This window comes from Phascolarctos cinereus, unplaced genomic scaffold, assembly GCF_003287225.1.
Source record: "Phascolarctos cinereus isolate Bilbo 61053 unplaced genomic scaffold, phaCin_HiC Scaffold_1;HRSCAF=81, whole genome shotgun sequence".
NCBI classification, from domain to species: domain Eukaryota; kingdom Metazoa; phylum Chordata; class Mammalia; order Diprotodontia; family Phascolarctidae; genus Phascolarctos; species Phascolarctos cinereus.
Genome location: NW_027555514.1, coordinates 27,606,080 through 27,622,569, shown reverse-complemented (window position 1 = coordinate 27,622,569; position 16,490 = coordinate 27,606,080). Strand labels below are relative to the sequence as shown.

Below are 16,490 nucleotides of genomic sequence, written 5' to 3'. Positions count from 1 at the left end.
AGAATCTGAGCCCATAGTATTACTATGGGCACAGGGGTTTTCTTATTGCCCTGGACTAGCAATAAATGTTGCAAGTAGGGAGCTATCCCATGACTCTTGATTTTCCCTGTGGAATAGACAAGGCCATAGTTTTAAAATTTTACCTTCATTGTGAAAGAACCTCATGAAATTCTAAGATATGGAACATTCAAAATGTTGCATAAATTATATCGGTTGATTCTTCTTTATTACAAAGGAAGGCTCACAGAGACGAAGAGGGGGCAGAGAATAAATCTGGAGATGCTTAGTATTTTTAGAAAGACATCAGTAAAATAATTTAAAAAATAAAACACAGCAGGAAAGATACTCCTTAACCAGACAATTTATGTTTGATGGTGGTGGGGTCTTTGGCATGCCTGAAAATCATCTCTATTTTAGGCCAAATGGCTGGTCCCCCCACTTTGTATTAGTTAGCCCAAGCTATCTCTGTCGTAAGGCAGCTGTAAGGGAAACAATCTATACATTTCCAAGCAAAGTCATTATCTGAGTCAAGATGTGATTATTACTAGTATTGGCCCCAATGACATTTTCCAGAAGTGCCTCCTGGAGGCTTAGAGCTGACTTGGCATTCCTGGAGTATTTTGGGAGTTCTATCTCTGGCTGATCTTACCAATTAATTAAAACTTCTATCATTCATAGTGTATTTGTTTAAAGCTTCCATAGCACTTTCTCTTATTATCTTACTTGATCCTCACGATGGCCCTGGGAAGTAAAGCGGCTAAGGGCAGTCTCTGACCTTCCCAGGAGGGGAGAGGAGCATAGGTTTCTAATTGGATGACTATCTGCTCCAGTTTTCTCATATTATAGATCAGGACTAGGCCCAGAGAAGAGGATTGGACTCCAGATCTATGCTTTCTCCATTGTCCCCTGATGCTGCTCTGAGGCTGAGAGAACTTTAGCTTATGGGCTCATGGCCGCGCAGCTAGTGTGTGTCAGTTAGGATTCAAACTCGGGTCTTCCTGACTGTGAGCTTTTTTGCTGATATAACAAACTGCCTCTCTCTCCATTTCTTTTCTTTCTTTTGGCTAGGCAATGGGGTTAAGTGACTTGCCCAGGGTCACACAGCTAGTGAGTGTTTTGTGTCCGAGGCCAAATTTGAACTCAGGTCCTCCTGAGTCCAGGGCTGGTGCTCTATCCACTGGGCCACCTAGCTGCCTCTCATTTCTTTTACAGTAAAGATTACTTCCTCGTGTCTTAAGGTGAACTTTTCTATTGTCCCTTTATGAATCAATTGCCCCAACATCAATGCCGCCAGAGGTAGGTAACTCTCCCAGAGAGAACCATGGTGGGGGAGTAGGCCAGGAGTCTCAGCTCTTCCTCGGCGGGGTGATTCGCCAGAGGCATCCTCAATGCTCAACTTGACAGTGCCAACCCTAATTGTTTTCTGGGAAGCAGTGACTATTTAAAATGCTTCATCCGTATCAAATCCTCCTCTATCTGTGACTCAGAGCATCAGTCAGCCGGGAAGGAGGTGAGCCTTTAGCACAGTTCTGTGCTCTGTTGGGTAACTAGCCCACAAACAATTAAAATTCTGTTGTGTTTTGGGTCTTGAAGACCATGCAGGGCTAGCCAGGTTACCTAATCCTGAGCACAGCCCTCCTGAGGCTGGTGTGGTCAGGCCAGGGGTGAAGCACAGGTCAAGAACAATCAATGACTGCAGTTTCCTGGGCTAAGGTGACCCCAGACCAAGTAAGCCAGCTCACGGCAGTCCAGAGCAGGAGAACATGGCCCTAGGGAAGTGCCCTTGTGCCTCGCTTTCCCACTGACACAGCCTTTCAAGCTGAAGATGTGACTCAGGTTAGAGGCCTCATGTTGGTAGCAATGAACTTGCTTCTTTGCCACGAATCATGACAAGGTAATTAGCACTCCTTCCCTACTCCCCATCCCCCTAACTAGGCAAGAGAAGGTGATTTAACAGGAGGAGTGACTGATTTCTATTTTTCAAATTCAGTATTTTCAGACATTGTCTTGCTTTAAAAACCAGACAGAGATTCTGGATTATTTCTGTGTGTGCTGGACCCCTTTTGACAGTCTGTCTGGGGAAGCCTATGGAATACCTCTAAGCATCACGTTCTCAAATAATTCAAGGAAATGCTAAAGTTCAGCTAGAAATGAATAATGATAAAGATTTTTTAAAACATCCAAGTTCACAGACCTTCCTGAAAACTATGCACAGACCCCTTAGGGATCCCAGGTTAATACCACATAATTTAGAATAGATTCATTTAAAAAAGAAAAGGAAAAGAAAAAGGAGAGGAGAAAAAAAATAGAGGAGAGGAAAGAAGAGGGAAGAGAAGAGGAGAGGAAAAGAGAAGAGGAGAGGAGAATTCAGAGTAGGTGAGTGATAGAAAATAGATAGTAAAAGGTCTTCCTAGGTGAGCTTCTATCTAATCTCCTGTCTATACATATTTTTCTATACCTCTGTCCCCTTCCCCCCTCCCCTATTCTACTTCTTCCACTCAAGAATCCAGGCAGTGGAATCACAAGCCTTTGGCTCAATGTTATCTTCTGCACTTATTTATTCTTTGACCAAGGGCAAATCTTGAATCTGAATCTCAAGCCCACAATCTGTAAAATGGGGTGATGCCAGCCCCAGCTGCTCTCCCTGCCTCAGAAGGAGTCTGTAGCAATGACAGTCTCCAATTCTTCCCTTTGGAAACCAGATGGTGGCTATCCCTCCACTTGATTTCTGAAAAACCTTTCTCAAGCCAACACCTGGACGAGATAAGCTGGGTTAGGAGTGAGTTGGTAGGCTGTGATTTGGCCATGAAGACTTCTGCAATGGTGGGGCAGGGCAGAGAGAGGCTTGTTCTTGAAGTCAGAAGACCTGGCTTCCTGGCCTGGGTCTGCTGTTTCAGTAGATATGTAGCCTTGGGTGAGTGACTGCCCTTTCCTGAGCCTTGGCTTCTCCTGTAAAATGGGAAGAGTAACATGTTTACCTCACAGGTGTGCTGTATGCAAAACGTTATGTAAACTGTAAAGTGCTCTATATGTGTGTTTTTACTTGATTCAACAACAATAATAGCTAGCATTTCTATGGTGCTTGAAGGTTTGCAAAGTAATTTATATATGTTGTCTCGGTACTCAGAACAATTCTGTGAGGTGGGGTGATAGCAAAAAAAAAAAAACCTCTAATCTATAGTCAAAGGACCTGGGTTTAAATCTTGGATCAACAAATTACTACCCTTAAAACTCTAGACAAGTCACTTAACTACTCTGGGCTTCAGTATCAGGAGGTAGATGGAGTCCATGATTTCAGAGATTCCTTCTGGCTCAGAATCTACAATCCTTACTTAGGCCATCCATATTACACGTGCAAGCATATGGTGGGTGAGTACTGGCACAGGGGCTTTTAAAAATCCCTGTAATCCATTGGCTGATTCTTTGTTAAATTGTTTTTTTTGGGGGGGAGGAGCCCTAAAGTCACTTGGGCCAAACTCTGTCTTCCCCTTCCTGCCATTACCGCCTCCCCACCGCTATCACCAGAGAGTTTTCACCCAAATTTACTTTCTGGGCCATTGTCAACTCCAAATGAAAAGAAAGCAAAGTGTTTTAGGGAATCATAGGAGCATTGCATGATAGATTTGGAGCTGGAAGCAACTGTAGGGGCCAGCTAATCTAATCCTTTTTACAGATGAGGAAACTGAGGCCTAGTTAATATTGTGTTGTAATAACACAAATGATATCAGAGATGGGACTTGAGCTCAGTTCTTCCGATTTCACAGACAACGCTCCTGTCATAGTCACACCTACGTAATATTTTAAGGGGTTCAAGGAGCTGAGCGAAGCCATTAGTAGCCCACATTTATGGAGTGCTTTGTGGTTTGCAGGATGCTTTACATATATTATCTCATTCCAACTTCACATTAACCCAGTAAGATGGGTGGTATTTTTATCTCTTTTTCATAGAAAAGAAAACTGAAATCAGGTAAGTTAGGTGACTTGCCCAGGGTCACAAAGCTGTGAAGTGTGAGAGTATTAAGGTGAGAAGTGGGGCTTGAACCTAGCTCTTCTTGACTCCAAGACCAGCCTTCTGCCTTTTTACCTCCTTTTCACAAAACTGAGGCTTACACAAGTTCAATGACTTGTCTAAGGTCATGCTGCTTATAAGTGTCTCAGGTAGGATTTTAACCTGACTCTTCCTAACTCCAGGTTCAGGACTCTAAACATGTATTCCATGCTGAGGCGCACTTAAAGGGGGTTTGCAAAGCCACCTGCTAGAACAGTGGTGGAACCTGTGATGCCAGTCCAAGTTTCCACATGGATAATGTGGAGTACAAAGCAGCTCATATCAACAGAGTACTTCATACCCATTACCTGCTTGAAGCCTTGTAACAGTTGTGTGAGTTTACAGGGCAAGAGCCTTCACCCCCGTTTTGTACATAAAGGAAATGGTTCTGAAATGGAAAAGGAACTCTCCAGGGGTGACCCAATCATCCTGTAAATGGCAGAGGGACTCAAATCTTCATTGTATCTTGTTGACTCTAGCTTTAACTAGGGAACTTGCAAAGGCTAAAGAAGTCATCCTTTGTAAGTTGCCTGAAACACAGAAAACTAAGGAATGAGACCTTTCCTTTGGACATTTCCGAGGCAACACATAGTAGATACAGAACCAGCCCAGGAGGCAGGAAACTCAGGTTCACATGCCACCTCTGAGCTGCTTAACCATTCACTGCTGAGAAGGTACTGATTTATATTGGTAAAGGGAGTTTCCTTACTGGGAGTTTTCATACCAATCAAATCAGAGGTCTGATCCAAAAAAAAAAAGGTAGGGGCAAGTGAATGTCAATATAGAAGGGTAGGATGGTATGTGGGGAAAGCACTGTGTTTGGAGACAGAAAAACGAGTTCAAATCTGATCTTATATATTTACCCAGCTATGTGACCCTGGCCAAGTCACTCAGCTTCTGGGCCTCAATTTCCTTATCTATACAATGAAAGGGCTGGGCTCAAAGAACTCAAAGGTCCTTTCCATTTCTAAATCTACAATTCTGTGATCCCTTCTTGACATTGTACACTAAGGATTCCCAACTGTTGAGAAATTCCAACACTCCACCATTGTTTATTTTATTTTCCCAAATTTCACTCTTTCTCTCCCCCTCCTTTGTTAAAGTGGGTGACATGCTTTATTTGTTAAAAATTTCTATTGCGTTAAACACTTTTCCTGAGGATTCCATAGCCCCATTGTGAGTGACTTGATCATTGCCTGAATGGTCGCCAAACAGGGCTTGAGAACCCCGATAGCATCTGTGACCTGCTGTTCAGCACATTTGGTGGGAGCCAGCCTCACATGGACACTACCAGAAGCCAGGCTTCTGCAAACTTTCTCACATTCTGTGGATGGTTAGAGGGATTCCTCTTTCCAGTGGGCCTCCCTGTGTCTGTCATTTCTACATAAATATACTTCACCCAGCTTGAGCTGCCTTCTAGATACAAAGGTTGAAATAGATGGACCTGCCATGATTAGAAATTCATTGCTTTTTTTTAAATAAGAAGACACAAAATTCACCTTTCTTTGAAGTTTGATAGGCCAATGGTGCTAGTATTCATGTTACATAATTCCTGTTACTGAGAAAATTGAAAAGGCTTGTGGATTTCTTGTATCTGAAGGGAGGGAGGAAGACACATACATGGTTTAGAAGAAAGAAGGATATTTTGGAAATAGAGCATCCTGTTATAATCCTTAAAGACAACCTGTACAAGGCTAGCATCCCAAGGGAAAGACTTCTTTGCCAACACTGTTAACCAACAACTTAATGTGAATATTAATGCTGGAGCCATGTACTCCCTTTATTCATTCTTTAATTCATTTAGTCATTCATTCGTTCACTCATTTAAAAAAAAAAACACCTTTCTTCAGTTAAAGATTTTCCTTTCCATATCTATTCTTAAACAATTACAAAGTATTCCTGTCTGTGGTGATAAACCACAAAATATTAGTATGATTTCTCATTGCTGTCGAAGCACAAGACTAAAGGGTATTGACATATCCATCATTATTGTGAGAAGGAGAGGTGGGAGGGGGAAGTGTGATTAAATTAAATTAAAGTTCGTTGTTGTTGTACTTTGGGGATATGGAGGGGATGGTGGAGAGACCACGTCTACCTAATATAATGGAGTCTAACCAAAGCGATAGAACTCAAAAATGTTGTCCTCTATTGACAACTCTCTTGGGCACCGGAGATTCATGTAGGAAACTCCCATAATGCAGATAACTTCCATTGGCACTGAGGAAAATTACCTGTGTAATATTCCTTCCAGCCCACATAGAATGCCAGCCACCTTGGGGCATTTTTTAATTGTAACCTGACTCTCAGAATTCTACAATGGAAAGAGTGCTGGCCCTTGAATCAAAGGACCTGGTTATCATCAGCGTTATCTCCTTCATCCTCACCATCATCATAATTTTATTTATTATTAATGGTCATCATTATTGTTACTAATGATTATAATAATAATGACTAACCTTACATAGCACTTATCTCATTTTCCTCACAACAACCTTATGAGGTAGATGCTACTGTTGTCCCCATTTTTCTGATGATATATGGGGCTATGAGAGGTTTAAAAAAAGGACTTGCTCAGGGCCATATAACTGGTAAGTGTCTGAGACAGGATTCAAACTCAAGTCTTTCTTTCTGACTCTAAGTTTAGCATTCTAACCACTGTGCCACATAGCCACATCTCTGGATCTACTCATGGAAACTTGAACAAGTCTCTTAAACTCTTTCAGCCTCATTTTTCTCATCTGTAAAATGGGAGGGGGTAAGACTGAGCCAGTCAATCAATCCACAAGCATTTATTAAATAATAGGCACTGTACTAGGTGCTGGGTCAGTCAGTCAGTCCACAAGCATTTATTAAGTACCTTCTCTGTGTTGCATACTATGTAAAGCACCAGGGATGGCAAAGGCAAGAACACGGTCTCTGTCATGAAGGAGTTCATATTCTAATGGGGGAAACAATGAATGATGTAACTAATAAATAACTAGTGGCATAAAGACATATACAGTGCAAATAGAAGTTAACCTTGGAGGGAAGCAGAGAGGGGCATGGAGGGAATACGAGGGGTGGGGGACAGCCAGAGCAAATCCACAGGGTGAGGAGATGGCCCTGCACAAGTGAGGAGCAACATGTAGGCAGTGTAGCTGAATCTCAGAGTATGGGGAGGCTAGCAAAATATAAGAAAACTGGAAAGGTGGGGATGGAGCAGGGACAGGTTGGAGAGACAGAAAAAAGATCTATTCTCCCTGAAGGTACTTAAAATCCAGCCAGCAGCATCAAGTACCTATGTGTACAGGCACCAAACAGATCCAAGGGGATTTGGGGGGAAGGACCTAGCAGCTGGGGGGAGGATGAGGGAAGGTCAGGAAAGACTTCACATTTGAGCCAAGCCAGGAAGAAAGCTCGTGACCTCTGAGGTCACTTCTAGATTTCTACTGATGATGCTTCATTATCTTCCCTTCCCAAATGAACTAATTGCCTTTGCTTCCTTCTTTCCTTTTCTTCAGTTATCTCCATAAGGAGGAGGAGAGCAAGGAAGACCAGCATATGTTAACGGCAGCCTGTTGACCCATCAGCTGACGCAAGGAAGCGTTCTTTTGACTTGGGCTGGAGTCGTTGCCACCTTTATCGGGGTAAATGAGGAATGGGCTTGTGATTATGCTGACGTCCCAGCATGCATTTGGTAGACCTGTGGTTAACTCGTTCCCTCTCCATGTGTCTCCTCCTACAAAGCTTTGTCCTCATGATACTGTGCTTTCATTCAGCCAGTATGTGTCCCAAAGGCTGCCTTTGTTCTTCCTCTGGAGGTTTAAATGTCACCTGTAGCAATGCGAACCTCAAGGAGATCCCCAGAGATCTTCCTCCCGAAACAGTCCTCCTTTACTTGGACTCCAACCAGATAACGTCCATCCCCAATGAGATTTTTAAGGACTTGCATCAGCTCCGCGTCCTCAATTTGTCCAAAAACGGCATCGAGTTTATAGACGAGCATGCCTTCAAGGGGGTGGCTGAGACCCTGCAGACGCTGGACCTATCCGACAACCGCATTCAGAGCGTTCACAAAAATGCTTTCAACAACCTGAAGGCCAGGGCCAGGATCGCCAACAATCCCTGGCACTGTGACTGTACTTTACAGCAGGTCCTGAAAAGCATGGCGTCTAACCATGAGACAGCTAACAATGTCATCTGTAAGACTTCCGTGCTGGACGAACATGCCGGGAGGCCTTTCCTTAATGCTGCCAACGATGCTGACCTCTGTAATCTTCCCAAAAAGACTACCGACTATGCCATGCTGGTCACCATGTTTGGCTGGTTCACCATGGTGATATCCTACGTGGTATATTACGTACGGCAGAATCAGGAGGATGCCAGGAGGCACCTAGAATACTTGAAATCCCTGCCAAGCAGGCAAAAGAAAGCAGATGAAGCCGATGACATTAGCACTGTGGTATAGTATTGGGAATGACTAACTTTGACATGGAAATTAGTTTTGGGTTGCATTAAACCAAGTGGTTTACTTCCATTGTATACATTTAAGAACTTTGCATTTCAGTTTAATTGAATAATGCCACTGTTGGACTTTAAATTAAAAAAACAAACAAACAAACATTAAAATGATTTTAGTTTGGGTGGCCTACACCATAATTTTTCCTCTGGTGGTATATTCCTAAGTAAGCTACTATGTAAACATTAGTTAGATTCATTTCACTATTTAATAATGAAATTTATTTTTTTAATTTAAAACCAAATAAAAGCCTAACTTTGAACCATGTAAAACAGAGTAATTTATTGGACAGGGATCAATGCTATGGATTCACCTGCCTTTTCTATACTCAGAGTTGACTTTTACGGGCCAAAAACTCTATCATAATAAAAGATGCATTAATACACCTTTCTGTAAATCGGGGAGCTGTACCTGAGGCATCTACTGAATAAAGATTCTCTCTCAGTCTTTTTAAAAAAAGAAATAAATTTTTGTTGATAACTTTTGGGTTTTGCATTGCCTAAATGTCCCTCATGTATCCTTCTCCCTATCTGCTCCCAGACTGACTTAGCTATTTAAATACTGACCCAGCAAAGAGCACCAAGTTCCTTGCCTGCTTCCAGCCAAGATCTTAAAGTTTCCAAGCATCTACTTTTCAAAGGCAAGTATATGGGAGAGGGAGCCTGGTACAGGGGGAAAAGCCTGGATTTGGAGTCCCAGGACCTCAGTTCAAATTCTTGTTCTGTCACTTAGCTACCTGTTTGACCTTGGACAAATTAATTAGCTTCTTTGGCCTCAGTTTCCTCATCTGTAAAATGAAGGAGTTGGATTACATAGACCCTAGGTCCCTTTCAGCTCTAGACCTCTGGTTCTATGACCTCTAATGTTCCTTCTGACTCTTAAAAATCTGTATCTACATATGATCCTATATATGGCATTCTTCCCCATCCCCACCTCCTCGCACTCAAAACAGGAAGTAGCTCCTGGTTCACTAGAATCATTTTATCAGAAAACCCAGAGTGGCATTTTGGTCAAGGGCAGTGGTGCCAGTGATGGGATGATCTGGACCTCATTACTCTTTCAGCTTGCGGGGCAAGGGGAAAAAGTAAAGGAAAACAATCATTTTGGGTTGAGCGTGGACCACCCCCTGGGCTCCATGATGAAGCCAAGGGAGTCCCTTAGGGGGCCTCAGAGCTCTTTCTGCAATGATGGATGAGACTCGGGCATCTCTGTAAACCCGGTAGGAGGAAGCAAAGGTTATCCCTGGAGCGTGACTTTCATGAAAACATTACTAAGAGACTGGTGCCCCCTGGGGGCCAGCATTATTAGGCACTTTTGTCAAAGTCTGTTGCGAGCCATGAAAAGCTGAGCCCAATGGGGCTGATAAGAACTTAAAGTGTTTTTTTCATACATATGTATAGATGTAGATGTAGATTATGTAGATGTATACAGATGTATGTCTATATATACACACATCTACACATGTACGTACATATATAATTAGCATGTTAGTTATATATGTGTATTTCCACATGCATCAGCATTATTGGATGTCATAACCTTTAATTTCAAGGACTTAATGATTTTTTTTGCTGATATGAGAACCTACTTTATGCACTGCAGTCCACCAGTAACTCCTCATAGGATCATAGATCTGGAGCCGGAAGAGACTCAAAATCTATTTAGTCCAATTCTCTCATTTTTACAGCTGGGGAAACTGAGTCATAGAGAAATGAAATGACTTGCCCAGGGCCACAGGGCATTTGCTATCGCAAATGGCAAAGCCAAGTTTTGAACCCTAGATCTCTTCCTCCAAATCTAGCTCTTTTTCCACTGTACTCAGCCCTAGAGAGTTGCTTAAGGCTTAGAGAGGTTACCACAGTCACACAGCTGGCTAGTAACTGTCAGCAGCAAAGTTGCAACCTAAAGTCAAGCATTCTGTCTTCTTTGCCACAGTCTGTCATGCCCTCTTTCAAAAAAGATTTTTTTAAAGAGCTTCAGCTTAATTCTTTCTTTTGAAATTTGTTCCTTTCAGGAAGGAACTTGAACAGTAGATATCGTTATGTCCGTATTAATGGGGACTAATTTTCCTGACCGCTCAAAAATTACATCAGCATTAGGCTAGTGGAAGTACTCGTAAAGGTCAAATCAAATCCCTGAATAATGTGGTAAATCACAGGAATATGGGGGAAGTTACATTTCTCAACTATTAACTTTTTAATTCTCTGCATATCTACCTCAAGGTCACTACATGGACAATTAAACATGGTCACTCCCTTATTCAGCCTACATTAAATGTTTAACCTTATACCAAGCACTCTTTCTGAAGCCCTCATACGACATGGCTGGAAGCTGGAAATAACAGCAACTTCAAGATACTATATGTATTTTTACCTTGATAGTTGCTAACGTTTTTCTATCGGAATGGGTGTGAGATCCATTGTCCGTTCTGTTGTGCCATGGCCAACTCCAGTGGGTTCCCAGGGAAGAATGCTGGTCACTTAGTCAATAATGTTCATTGAGCACACACCAGGGAGAGAACATGGAGGCAGATGCTGGGATCAACCCTGATGTGGTTCTATGATCACTGGCTCTTTCATAGTTTTGATATTTTTCATTTGCTAAAGTCTTAGAGATGTTTCTTTTGGGGAAAACATTTTGGGGCATAGGAAGCTGGAATCAGAGAGCCTGTATATAAATCCTAAATCTATTTGCTACCTGTGGGAGAAGGAATTTACTACCTTCATTGGTCCTCAGCTTCCTCATCTGTAAAATGGAGTTGAGTTAGAAAACAGGATTTAAATCATAGATTCAAAGCTTAGAGGAACCTAGGAGACAATTTGACCTAGTACTGTCATTTTAAGAAATGAGAAAAATGAGTCTCAGACAGATGAAGTAACCTTACCTAAGACCACACAACTAGTAAGTGTCAAAGGGAGGATTTTGGATGCGAGTCTTCCCAGTTCCACTTCTGGCATGCTATTCATTACTCCTGCTCTCTCTAGTCTTCAATCCTATGGAGTTCTTGAGGACTGGCTATTATCTCGCTATGTGAAGTCCAAGCCATGTTCTGCATTCATCCACTTTAGTAGCACCAGACATTTTATTTCCCTCTTGCCCCCACTACATTTTAATTGCCAAATACTTCATGCATTCTTAGTCCAGTTTTCCTGAATTGAACTTATGTTTGGGATGAGTCTAAATCTGAGAACCAACATTTCATCCAAAGAACTTAACACCTTTTTTAAAGTGATAAATGGGTAACAAGATGTATAATGGAAGATTTAACTTCTGAGAGTACTTTAGCAAATCACTACGTGTAAATGCAATGAGCCAAGTTGCTACCCCACACCACTTTGACTCACAGCAGTTGTACTATCATTTGGTCCTTCTTACTTGCAACACAACAATGATGGTTCCTGGATTAATTAACACATGGTAGTTACAATGATGAGAATGAAGTGGACACTCTTTTATTAGCTATATATTTTTTCTGAGTTATTAGCTACTTGAAAAACTCTAACTCAACATAGTTGGGGGGATGGAATTGACTTTTCTGATTAAAAGAGATGTATGCCCAGAAGAAGTCAACTATGCCAGTGAAGGGACCTTGAGTTCATGTGTGTCAGGATCAATGGAAGGAATTGGGAACGTATAACCTGGACAAGAGAAGATATGTGGTGGAGAATGGGGTGAGGGGTGGATGACAGTTGTCTTCAAGTATCTGAAAAATTCTGAGGACATGGATTTACAGATTGGGCAGGTAAGGATGATTTACAATCTACAGCATTGAAGGGAATACTGAATACTCATACTGATAAGATCACAGACCACTAGCAGTATTTCAGAATGACATGGAACAGGAATTAAACTGCTTGGTCCTAGAGGGCAGACCTAGGAGCAGGGGGCTAGGGTTACAAAGGAAAACTTAGATATGATACACAGAAAAGAATTCTTAACAATTAAAGCTCCCGGTCTTCTCTGAAACTTTATGTATTGTAAAACTCTCAGAAGGGAGCCTTCTTCCACCTTTCCTTCTCTGCCAAACAACCTAAGAAATTTCTAAAGCTAAAACAAACATAAATAATTATAGCTCTTTAAAGGTGGAATGGTAAGGTACCAAGGAAGGTAATGGGCACCCCTTCATCAGAGGTCTTTAAATAGAGGGTGGGTAACCTCTTTGTTGATTAGAGAACTCTTTTTCAGGTGTGGATTAGAATAGATGGGCACTGAGGTCCTTTCCTACTGTGAGAGTCTATACATATATGTGAGAATATATACATATATGTGAGAATATATACATATATGTGAGAATATATATATATATATATATATATATATATATGGGTTACCAACCTTTGAAACAGAAAAAAATAGAATTACATTACATATTATATATTACATTACAACCATTACATATTATATTATATATTATATATAATATTGATATACAATGTATTTAATATTTTATATATTATATAAAATAAACCTTATTCAGAATCTCACAGTACCTCAGTGTTTTAAAAACTAATGTTCTGCTTATTACTATAAACAATAAATCCGTCACCTAACAACCACCCTTCTGGGAATGAGATTTTCCCATCTTTTGCTAGGTAGGTCTTTGGGCAGCAGAAGTAGTCTGTCACCAAGATTGTACTCAATACTGTTTTGGCTTCAGTGGACTTATTTGCACTTACACAGAGTCTTTAAGAATTCAGGGCCAATTAAAATTGGACTGAAAAAAAGTGCAATATGTGCTGATGAATAGAGGTTTCCCATTGATAGCACACCAAACAAAAACAGCTTTTACTGTATTCATGAAAAGAAGAATGAATTGAAATTGATTAACCACATTTTCACAAGTGACTTTTGGCTTTGATGAAAATAATCTGAGTTCATGCAAAACAATCATGATTATAATCAGAGTTACAGTGAAAAATATGTCTTGGATCTTTGATTTCACCAGTGGAGCCCTGAGGCAGATGACAACCCACCCAGAACTTAATCCATTAGTCTTAGAGAGTTGCCTGAGGCTCAGCTTGCAAATATTAGAGGCAGAACTTGAACCCAGCCCTTTGTAATTCCAAGGCCAGTATGCTAGCTGTTGTAAAATAATATTGAGCAGAATTTTAAAATCACCGATATAAGCAGGAATTAGTATAAATGACTCTTTCTGTAAGGATTCCTGGGGGTGGATGAGTGGCAAATATGTATTTCCCTAAAAATCTCACATGGATAATATGTCTTGGATGACAATAAGCTGTGGTCCTGCTAGACTTTTTTGTGAGATTCAACTTCTCAATATAGTAAATTGTAGGGAGAATCTTGGTGGGGTTGAATGTTCTTTAAGGTGTTATTTCTTCAGAATTTTTTGTGCCTCTTTTACCTGTTGTCTGTTCGTAATTTTCTTGCATCTCTCTCATGTCTTTTCCCAAATTTTTCTCTACCACTCTTATCTCTTTCTTTAACTCTTCCAGGAATTCTTGTTGGGCTTGGGTCCAATTCGCATTTTCTTTGAGACTTTGAGGCTTTGTAGCTGTTTTCACATTGTTATCCTCTCCTGAGTCTGGGTCTTAGTCTTCCCCGTTGTTGTTGTTTTTTGCTCCTTTTCCAGCCTTTTTCTTAGCCTTGACCTTTATGTTAAAGGTGGGCTCTGCTCACCTTGGGGTGGGGATGCACGGTCCCGGGCTTCAGGCTTTTTCTGTGCCGCTCTTTTCAGGGCTACTCCTGAGGGCGTGAACGTTTTCGGTATTTCCAAGGTGATGCAATCCAGGGATAGAGGCAGGATCGCTGTTTTCCAGGCCTGCGCTCTGGGCTTTACCCAGGAAAGTGTCCCGTTCCCCTGTAACCGCAGGCCCTGACCCAGAACTGCCATTGGGCAATAGAGTTGCCAATCAGCCCCAGCTGCACCCCATGCCAGCAAAAGGTCCCCTGTAATCTCTTTCGGACCCATTGTCTGCCCCCCCTTACTGTTTCTGGGCTGAGAGCTTCCAAACCTGCTATTGCTGCTGCTGCAGCTTTAGCAGCTGCCTCCAAGGCCCATGACTGGTGCTGCTGCCATGCTCTGGGCCAGCTGCAACCCTGGTGTCACAGATCTGAACTGAAAAACTCCTAGGTTGTCGTAGGCTGGGAAATGTCTCCCTCTGACCTTTTGTGGGTTCTGTTGCTCCTGGAAGGTGGCAGCTTAGAGTCATAGGACCTGAATTCAAATCTTCATTTTAAACCTATTTGGAGGAGGTATCAATGAGTTAAAAAGTAGGTTGGACTTGGGAGGCAGGATTTTTGCCCAAGCCTCCCTTGATTCTGACATTTACTAGATGTGTGACCTTGGACAAGTGAGCTCACCTCTCTGGCCCTTGATTTCCTCATCTATAAAGTAAGGGAGAGCTGGAATGGATGCCCTGTCAGGTCCCTACTAGCTCTAGCTCTGTGAGCTTAAAAGTGCGAAAATGGGTGGATTTTTTTTTGTGGAGGAATCATCTTTGGAGGGACCCAGGAACACTGATACCACCATGAATTCTTTAACTATACTATCTCATTATGTCCTCATGCTTGCCCCATTAGTTAGATACTGATTTCAGATCTTACTATCTCCATCTTACAGATGAGTCACAGGGGAGAGAAGGGACTTGTCCAAGGTCACAGAGCTACAAAGTGTACAAGTCAAAAGAGATCAGGGTAAAAATTCTGCCCCCACGTCTGACCCACATTTCCTGTCACTCATGCTGCCTCTAAGGGTTCAAAAGAGAACAGAAAGGGTAACATAAGATAAGAGCCATCAGTTTTGACACCTTGCCTTAGGCTTGGGGTGCCAGGGAAAGTGGTGATAGGTGTTGTCCAGACAGAGAGCTAAGTCAAATCAAAGCTCTCCCCTAATCACATTGGCTTGCCTGAGGTGCCTTGGTGAATGCTTATCTGGGGTTACTTATGTTCCATCTTTGTTCATGACTTCAAAGAAAGCAGCCTAGACAGTCAGCTTCCCTGTGGGTGATTTGGTATCAAATAGGAAACAAAAAAGTCCTGCTATGTGATTTCTGCTTTTCAAGGACAGGGTTGAAATAAATAGGTGGTCTCTCCATTTCTAGCATTGAAAGACATGTTCTTTTCCAAGAAAGAAGTTTTTAAAAGCAATACAATCCTAAATCTTGCTTTTGGCCTAAAGATTAATGTGCCATCTGTTGAGTTATTGAGCTAATGGCATTCATTATTGGATAGATTTCTAAGAAAAATAACCCACGGGGAATAGAATGCTATTTATTGGCACAAATTCTCCTTGGTTGAAATTGTCCATATTTATTGTTTTGTTTTTAAAGAATATATGCATGTATTTCTAGAAGATGACTGTCTGACTGCTGCTGAGCTCTTTCTCACTACAAACATAGCTGCTAATTAAGTTTTCCTGTTAGGAAACATTACAGTAAGGGGGGGGAGTGGTTTTAAATGAGAAAATTATGATGAGAGATGGGGGGGTATTGATTTAAAGAACAGTAAGGAGCATAGCTAAATGAGTGAAAAGTCAATGCAAGATTGGGGAGCACACAGTCATCCAGTTAGGCTGGAACATAGAATATACGAAAGACAACAGGATACAGAAGAGGTATATTCCAAGCAAAGAGTACAGGTTATGCAAAGGCATGTAGATGAAAGATGGAATGTTGTGTCCTTGGCGTTGGCTGGCTTGGACAGGGCATCAAGGGGAGTGGTGTATAATCAGCCTGGAAAAGTAGACTGGAGCCAGGTTGTTAAAACTTGAAATGCCAAACAGAAGTGTTTGTATTTTAGCTGAGGGCAGGTTTTTAATCCGGGGCAGTGAAAGTGGTGGTTACTGCTGCTTCTGCTGTTATTGTTTTAATATTTTGATAATTGCATTTCACTATAATAAGTTTCCTCTTCTGCATTTTGTTTCACATATATTTTTTAATTTTTTTGTCTTTTTTTTCAAAATTTTATTAATTTATTTTGATT

At 41.5% G+C, this 16,490-nt stretch overlaps 1 protein-coding gene across 3 annotated transcripts in view; it reads left to right on the top strand.

The window, feature by feature from the left end:
• LRRC3B (leucine rich repeat containing 3B) overlaps window positions 1-8,980 on the top strand; it is a 104,081-nt gene extending 95,101 nt beyond the window's left edge. For all 3 annotated transcript variants that reach the window (XM_020993311.2, XM_020993312.2, XM_020993310.1), the window contains exon 2: window positions 7,549-8,980. In XM_020993311.2, the coding sequence (XP_020848970.1) occupies window positions 7,716-8,495 (780 nt within the window). In that variant the 5' untranslated portion in view covers window positions 7,549-7,715 and the 3' untranslated portion in view covers window positions 8,496-8,980. The remainder of the gene's footprint in view (window positions 1-7,548) is intronic.
• Window positions 8,981-16,490: the final 7,510 nt, after the last annotated feature.